This window comes from Corvus moneduloides, chromosome 3 (genome assembly GCF_009650955.1).
Source record: "Corvus moneduloides isolate bCorMon1 chromosome 3, bCorMon1.pri, whole genome shotgun sequence".
In the NCBI taxonomy this organism is placed as follows: Eukaryota; Metazoa; Chordata; class Aves; order Passeriformes; family Corvidae; genus Corvus; species Corvus moneduloides.
Window position 1 is genome coordinate 98,814,658 of NC_045478.1, and position 8,741 is coordinate 98,823,398.

General features: G+C 41.6%; 1 protein-coding gene across 2 annotated transcripts; it reads right to left on the minus strand.

Annotated features, from left to right (window-relative positions):
- Positions 1-371: 371 nt before the first annotated feature.
- NEK2 (NIMA related kinase 2) lies at positions 372-8,689 on the minus strand. Of its 2 annotated transcripts, XM_032102937.1 has the most exons (10): positions 8,532-8,689; positions 8,139-8,356; positions 6,828-7,065; positions 6,058-6,140; positions 5,681-5,807; positions 4,693-4,912; positions 3,670-3,724; positions 3,517-3,587; positions 2,602-2,649; positions 372-1,015 (listed from the first exon to the last, which is right to left on the minus strand). In XM_032102937.1, exons 1-10 carry the CDS (start codon positions 8,625-8,627, stop codon positions 789-791), a joined length of 1,383 nt encoding a protein of 460 aa, XP_031958828.1. In that variant the 5' UTR covers positions 8,628-8,689; the 3' UTR covers positions 372-788. The 2 variants fall into 2 exon arrangements, with proteins under 2 accessions (XP_031958828.1, XP_031958827.1); XM_032102936.1 differs by lacking the exon at positions 2,602-2,649.
- Positions 8,690-8,741: the final 52 nt, after the last annotated feature.

An 8,741-nucleotide genomic window follows, 5' to 3' on the forward strand; every position in this document is an offset into this window, starting at 1 on the left:
TAAAGGACAACTGCCCCGCCCCAAAACACAGATGCTAATACCCTGGATGGCGTCCCATCCTGGACAGCAGTCTCAGGGGATCAGTTTATAAGTTTCAAGGCAAGTAAAAGGTGTTATTTCTAATGCCATGCCCTGACACAGGCCTTGCAGGAGCTGGTGGACAAGGCATTCAGCTGCTCAGGCAGAAAAGAACATAAACTCATAAATTATGTTATTCTGACCCACCCCACTCATTAGTCAAAACATAACATTAAAAGTAACCTGCTTTGATAGGTCACTTACTTAGTAGGAAGAGACAGCATAAAATCTTTGTGCTCTTTTGTTAAAAAATATTTACAAGTGCAGAAAAGAAGGCACTGTTTTCCCACATATACAGAATATCAATACTTCCTTTATCAACAACTGTGCATTACATACAGCATCATTTTAACCTACAGACTGTGAATCTGTACATTTTTCACCTGAAAAGTTTTTCACATCAGATTTTAAACAAATCATTTATATATATTCATTCTTTATATTGTCAGAAAAGTATGGTAAACAGGATGACCAAAATACCTTTTTTTAATAATACAATTAATCCAGTTTGTTTTATTTGGTATCAAAAGTACCTATTTTCATCATATAGCATCTTATGCATTTATCATAAACTACCTGTCATAAACTAAGAGTTTGTACAACAACTGTTAAAATACTTTTTCAGTAGGTTCTAGCTTAAGAGAGGGAGGCACAAGTATCTGCCTATACATTTAATCTTCTTTTCAAAGATAAATACATCTGTTACAGTTTCAACGCATGCCCAAGATTTGTCTGCTCTTCAGTTGATAGTTTTTTTCCAGTTCAGACAGTGCTTGAGCCCGTAGATTTGCAGCATATAGACGCCTTTTGAGATCAGAGCTTTTCCCTTTGGAAAGGAAATAGTTTTCCATATTATGAGGAGGCACAGCTTTCTCTTCACTTCCATCAAAGAGTGAGTTCTTCTTGGTTGTAGAAAGGGGAAGCAGGAGTGCATTATCTTAAGAAATCAAAAAGTACTGCATTAGTGCATCTTCCAGCATTTATTGCTTTTAACCCTGGTGCCCATTTTGTCATCTACCTATGGCTTTAAGTGATCTAATTAAATGCATCTCCATTAATAGCAACAACTCTTTTCTCTGTTTTGAGAAAAAAAAAATTGAAAGCAAGCCTTTTAAATGATGGTGGTAAAAGGATATATGCCATAGTAGTTTTTAGGGTGCACCTCCCAATACCAAAGGAAATATTAGTTGATTAAGAAGAGAAGACATGATGCTTCTTTTGAAGGACAGAAATTAAATAAACAGTAACATAAGCCCGTTCCAAAAGAAAATTGAAAGAATTAGACATTAGAAAATTCCTAAAGAATTTTCAGCTTTTAAATTTTTTTCAGCTACCGAAAAAACCTTGTCTTTTCTTCACAGCAGGGGCAGACTCAACCTGTCCAGTGGTCTTTGTACATTACCCACATTGTTTCAACTCTATCATTGTATTAAGTCACTGGGGTACAAATTAGGCTGACTTGATGAGTAATGAGTTCACATGCATTAAAAATTAGCAAGTTACTTCCACTGCAGCCTCCAGAACAGGAATTTTCATAGTGTATCCTACAGCATGCCACTATCAAAAGGCAGTTAATGACTAAAGAGTACAAAAACTACCATCAAAAGCTATTATAACAGCTGAGTTGCCTCTCATAAGAGCCAACTTCACAAGGCCCAACTTAAGGTGTGATTTTTATTTAATCAAAGGTCTCTATTCTAAGTTTAACACTGAAGCCTTAATTGGCAATTGATGAGGCTACAGCAAGAATGATATAAGCACTAAAGAGCAAGAAGGAATTTAAAAAGCCAGCAAATATTTCAGCACTTTCTAGCTTCATTACTCTAAGTCAGATCTGTTTTAACATTAAATGGCTCACTAAGAATCAGAAAAGCCCTGCAAAAATAGGGTAGCATCCAGGACCCTGTCTTAAAAACCAGGATTTTTGGTATTCCATTTTACTGTCAAGTGAACCCCTCAATAGACTTCTAGGAGAACTTAGGGATCTAAGAGATGTGTGAGATGCAATCCAGTTGTGAAAAATATAGCCATATTTAAGCAAGTGAAAGCACAAGCAAGCAATGGTGGTACCAAGATTGGAGAAACACTTGGTCTGTTTATATGAGAATAGGCATAATTTTAGAAACACTGGAACAAGAGCACACTGGACTGAAATGCAAGAGCAGCAAATCACATGCTGTACAGCTATTGCAAGGTTTGGACAGTTTTGTAATAACTATGTTCACTTTTCTGAATTATCTATCTTGAGGTATTAACCACCCAAACTGGTTTTGCCTATCCTCAAAAACTAACATACCTGGTAAGGTCACAATATCATGTAAAGGGGTGGGAAATGCAGAAGAGAACAGAAGCAAGAGCAGAAGCTCATTTGCATTCAGTCATCCAGTTTTAGATGCAACATCAGAAAGCCAAAAGCAAGTTTGTTCTCAAATTCTTTAATGTGCTGAAGTCAGACAAGATGTTGAGAGACGGGTGGAATTCTCAAAGCTGACAAATGTTAGAGACTGCTCAAGGAGCACTCACTTTCTAGGGGCATTTTACTTGTGTCCTTTCCTGCTGTGATAGGCACTTCTTGAAAAAAAAAAAACAAGGCTGCTTCAGTTTTATTTGCTTTGGAGGCAGTGACATGCTTATCTTGCTTTATCAGACCAAAACTAAATGAAGAGAGTGTTACTGCATGTTAAAGAGTGTTCACATGTCTTTGTTCTAGAGTGCTACTTCTGACCCAGCCCTTCACTATTCCTACCACTATCTAAAAAGGCATTTAGATACTTGAATATTATTTTTAATAATAAAAGATGGCAGCAATAAACAGATGATACTGCCCCTTATGATAGCAAGGATTGAACAACCAAGTGAGTATCAAATACTACTGTAAAACAGATTGGACTAGAGGCAGTCAGGAAGTCTTTTAGCACATTTTCAAATCTGAGTTTCTCTTTCTATAATAGCAGTGTGTATTCTTCATAGTTTATACAATGCACCAGGCACACCTGCGTCACTTGCAACAAATAACATTTCCCATGTTGAAGCTTTTGCAAGTTTAATGAAAGCTGAATTTATTAGAAGTGTGCAATTTTATTAAAATTAACTAAATCAAAGGTCCATAAAAAGACATCCATGCATAAAATAAGTGCAGCTCTGAGAAAGGTTTGGGTTACAAGCAGGCACTTCCCTTAGCTCACCACAAGAACCTAATTTCCCAGACAGCACAAGACTGCAGTGCAAACAGTGCTAACTCAGACTTATGCTGAGCATCACTCATTAAGTCCTTCTGCAAAGCAGAAAATCAAAAGTCTCTTCCCAACCGTGCAGCCATAGCTGGGCTTTGCATTGCCCCAAGGGGGCTGTGCCGAGCACGTTGAGCACCAGGGGCTTTCTTCCGGTCACACCAGCCTACAATGGCCTGAGCAAGCGCCTTCTTGCGTATTTGCATACCTGGACCTTCCGCATAGGTTACCTCCCGCTGCTGCTTGTGGAGATTGCACCTCTTCAGCAGGTTTTCAGCTCTGGTTTGGGAAGAGAAGTTTAAGCTTTTTGTTACAAGACTGTAGAGTTTCTAATATAGACTATTATAGGTTAGTAAGGTACCTAGCAAGTTTGTCCTCTGCCAGCCTCTCCCGAACACAGAGTTCCCGTTCTTTCTCTGGAAGTAGAAATATGGTAGTATGCAGTGTGAACATGTAACTGTTAGAGTGACTGTGCATGGTGGGCTTTTCTTACAGGGAAAGAGCAGTAATAGCCAGTGAGATGCACCCACATTTCTGATTCTATGGCTCTAAGCAAAGATAACTGCTGCATAGATACAACTTTATCAATGCACTAATAAAGCATTGACAAGTACTCTGAAATGCCAGGCATGCTTCTGTTCCAAAAACTCTGACATGTCTGCAACAGAGATGAGATAGCAACTTTCTATTCTACACATTAACTCGTAGCACACATGATTGACACCAGATTTAATTGTTTATATACCAGATACTATAGCTCAGCTATGACTAAACACCCTGCTTACAACAGTAGCAGCTGTTATTCAGGCTCAGAAAAAAAATAATACAAATGGTTTAAAACTATTGCAGAGCCTACTGCATATGCAAAGAGGTATCTTATGTAGGCAGGAAATGCCAGCACCTGAGGACCAGCCATCTATAGTCTCACAGGTAAGCTAACCTGTGGGGTGCAGCTTTTATAAAAGCAGTTGACAGTTTACTCAAATTTTTTTTTTTCCCCCCAGCATCAAGCTCACCTTAGGTTACCTGTTAGTATAGGCAATATTTACTTACACAGCAGGTAAAAAGCAACCTAGACTGCACAGTGCAGACCCTACTTTTCTGTATGCTTTCCTAACTGCCACTCATGTTTAATAATCTTCACAAACCAGACTTCCATATCTAAACTGCCAATTATATCTTAGTAATTTAAAACAGAAGCTAGTATAGCAGAGTAAAGCCCTGAGCATTCTTGGTTTGGTCTTTAGACAAAATTCTAGTGGTGCATGCAGGACTACAGTATCCTACTGCATTAAAATGAGGGTTCTGAAAACTGTCTACTTTTTCTTCTTCCAACTGAATCAGAATCCCAGTGCCACCCCCATCTCAAAATGGAATATCATACGCTCCAGACGTTGTTCTCTCTCTTTAATGGCTTTCTCTCGCTCCTGTAATTGTTGCTCCTTCCATTTCAGCTCATTCACTGCAGCATCTGAGTGTTGCAGCCTTTCTGGCTCCCATGGTCTCAAGCCTCTTCTATCATAATTCTGTTTTTGTTCTTCTTCCACCAAGTCTTCTATCAAGGGGTGCTTCAGAATATCTTCAACAGAAGGTCGGCAGTAATCCTAAAGGAAAGACATTACCAACATGTTCCATCTGTAAGAAGAAACATTAAGGCCAGAGATTCCCAAGCAAGACCAGCTGAGGTACTACAAAGTGAAGGACAAATTGGAGAAAACAACTTAGGAAGGAGTAGCACAAATAGATGATAAAAGCCAAGGGAGGAGGCTGCTACCAGCCTTCAAATCCAGAGCTGCAAGTCTGTGTCTCCCAGCCCAGGCACCCTCTCCTTGCAGAGTCAGAAGGGGGTGGGTGAGCGTGCAGAGGCAGCTGTCAGCAGATTCCTCAGCTAACAATCTGCTGAACAATCCATACCTGCTGGAGGCTTGGGTGCTTGATACAGCTTTGTTGTCCCATGCCATGTTCTTCTCAACACCCCCACACTAGCAGCGGGGAACAAGCTATACATTATCCATATAAAGCAAACCCCAAAATGAAGACAAAACAGCCCCTTCCAACTTCCAAACACACTGGAACCATTTTAACCCTGAAATTATAAGACCTCAATAAGCATGCTGTAAGGAAATCCCGTGTAAGCCAATATTGAGGCAGCCTTTTGGCATCCTGTGACCCTGGCAGGACACTTGAGCTGCTGCTGCCTTTGTTTGATGGACTCAGAGCACAACTCCTCCCTCCTTCCCCTACAAGTGACACTGCCAGTGACAAGGTGATAACCACTACTTCAGGTTGGTTTGTTTCATAAGTGAGAAGAAAAACCAGTATTTCAGTTCTAGCCCAAATTATAGGTGGAAACAATAGTAATTGATTCTTACCTTTACATTCAGCATCTCCCTGAGAAGGTCGTTCAGCTCGTCTGAGTAACGATACGGTATTCGCCTGAACCTCCCTTCCCTTATCTTTTCTGCCAGCTCCTTTTGGTTGTAAGCTGTAAATGGAGGCCTGAAGAAGAAAATTTTTCGTGGATTCTTTCACTAGTTTTACAGGACTTATTTTCAGAAAACAAAAGCACCAGACTATGAAAAAACCCTGCAATCAAGGTTTGTTTTGACTACCTCATGTCAAGCCCAACACAGAAACAAAAATCTAGGACTAGTCTCTGAAACCTTTAAGCTTTCATCTATACAAAATATAAATCACACCTGCATTAGCAGTTATGTTTCCACATTTGTTATCACACTACCATACTTACGAGAGAGCACATAATTCATACACAAGACATCCCAGAGACCAGATATCAGATTTTTCATTGTATGACATGTAGTTCATTTGTTCCTAAAGAAAGAGAACAATCTTAGATTTATTAATGAAGACATGGTTCCACTATTGCAGGATAATCAGCTACTATTCAAACCTGAAATAAACCATTATATACTGGAGTTACTGCTAATATTCCATCCTAATTAATATTCATATCTAGTCTTACTAGAAGGATTTTAACAATTTGTGGCAGTACTACACTGTAGAAGACTGAAGTGTTGCACCAATCTTCAACTGATGCAACTCTATTTCAGTCAACATTAATCTTTTCCACACAAAATCCCCCGTGTCAGGGAAATAAGTCATTCCTTCTCATTTCCACTACAAATTAAAATCCTGTCATCAGGAGGTAATTTAATAAGCTCTTTACCTTAACTCTATGAAACATAAAAGCCCCCTAACTTCCCTGTTCTTTTACAGGAACAATATACTCCAACAACTCTAATGTCCCAAGAATATAACAGAACTTATACAGTGAAGAGCAACTTTAATTAGAAGGAAACTGATTGTGTGGGGAGGAAAGGAGATGAAAATAACCTTGTCTCCAGAACATACATAGTCTATAAAAAAAAGTCACCTGCATTTAAGGCCAATCTTAATAATTTAAGATTAAAATCTCCCAAACAATCATGGATTCTGAGACCAACACAGCACACCTTGGAGGGGCAAAATGAAAGATCATGTATAGAGGGGAGGTCTTACTGGGGACATGTAATACGGAGTTCCAACAAACGTTCTGGCAAAGCTGGTGTCATGGTGCAATATCCTAGCCAGTCCAAAATCTCCAAGTTTCACATTCTGTTTGCTATCTAGAAAGACATTTGCTGGTTTCAGGTCACGGTGCACAGTGACTCCACCGTCGCTCCGTCTGTGACACTCCTTCAAGGCCAATGTTAATTGAGTCAACACTCGGAGAACAAAGCTTTCTTCCAAGAAATGCCTGAAAAATGAACACATTGTTTAATGGGTTTTCTGAGCACACATTAGTTTGATTAGTCACTGCCAGTCTTAGTTCCATAACTCTTTTAATACTACTATCATAAAATGCCACTGAAATAGCCACTATCAGCAACAGGCATCTATGCATTCTCCTTTAAAACTGATTTTTTTAAGAAAATTCACTGCAAACATGTTAGAAGACATTTAGACTTTTATTACAGAAACCCTGCAGTATTTCCTTCCTTCCCCAAACCATCTAACAAACACACAGCATTTTCACTACTTACAACACAAATATCAATTTGATGCTTGTACGATGAGATCTGCCCCTTTGATCACTTAAGATAAGGGTATGTTGTCACCTGTTAATAATGAGCAACATACAATAACAGCCAAAACAGGGCTGATTTTTTAATACAAACTTCGTTAAACGAAAACACTGATGCTGGGGGGCAGCTGCAGAACTGTTTTAGACTGTTGTCCCAAAGTAAAAGAGGTGGTATCATGTACTTGTTTGACCTAAGAATGTGAAAACTGATACTATGCTTACATAGGATGCTAAGATTAGACCAAGGTGAAGCCTTATCAACTTGATGTCTCCCCAAGCTTTATATAAAGCTTTATATAAGTAGCTTTTCACATTGTGTTCAAAATCACTCCTCCCTTTCACATATTTTGGTGTCCCAATAGAACACAGGGGCCCAGTAGTTTTACTCATGGGGAAGGCCAGAACCCACAGAGCAAGCTGCCTGTCTACAAGAGCTGTGACCTCCTGGTTCATGTTCTCAACCCCATTCATAGCCAGAAACCTCTCAACAGCTTCTCCCTCACAGGAGAGCTCTGGGGTTTTTTACTACCTCAGCACCAACATCCAGCCCGGTGATGCATTCAATAGCACAATTCCCATCGCTGTTGTAACTTTGTACAAAACCTTTCGCATTTGAGAAGAGTTGTAGGGTCCAAAGGGTTAATCCCGAAACTGCTCAGGAGCTACAAAATAAGTTTCCCTTCTCTCTGGACTGCCCAAGACTCGTGCAAGATATTCCGAGCGTGCCACAAACACATTTCACGTGCCTTTCTTTCGCGCGCTTGGCGATCAGGCTGGCCAGGTCTCCCCCATCGCAGTACTCCATGACGATGTACAGGGTGGTGCTGCTCCTGTCGATGATGCGATCGTAGTAGCGCACGATGTTCGGGTGCCGCAGCTCCCTCAGCAAGTTCACCTCCGACACGAGCATCTGCTTCTCCGACTCCGTCATCGCGCCATAGTCCAGCTCCTTCCATACTAAGATCTGCGGAGGCAGAAACACCCTGGGGAGTGACTGGGACGGCGGCCAGAGCCGCGCAGGGGGAAGAGGGGCTGCCAGAGCCGCTCGCTCGCGTGTCGCGGAGAGCCGCCAGCACCGGGCAGGGACGCACGGCAGCGGCAAAGCTGCGCTGCTCCCGCTGCCGCCTGCTCCTCCTCACCTTGCCGTCGGCCTTGCGGCGCACCTTGCGGCACTTCCCGTAGGAGCCGGCGCCGATGGTGAGCAGCACCTCGTAGTCGTCGGGGCGGCCGGGCATGGCGGGCAGCGCACGCACGCACGCACGCACGCACCCCGCTGGGCCGCGCACGCCGCTGCGCTCGCGCCGCGCCGTTCAAACGCACCGCCCCGCCCGCCCATTGGCCGCACCGCC

Coding starts and splice junctions, on each gene's coding strand:
- NEK2 (XM_032102937.1), bottom strand. CDS start 8,627: ATGCCCGGCCGCCCCGACGACTACGAGGTGCTGCTCACCATCGGCGCC. Junction 7,066..8,138: donor GCCAAGCGCGCGAAAGAAAG/GCACGTGAAATG, acceptor TTCATTTTTCAG/GCATTTCTTGGAAGAAAGCT. Junction 2,650..3,516: donor AACCTATGCGGAAGGTCCAG/GTATGCAAATAC, acceptor TTTTTTTTCAAG/AAGTGCCTATCACAGCAGGA.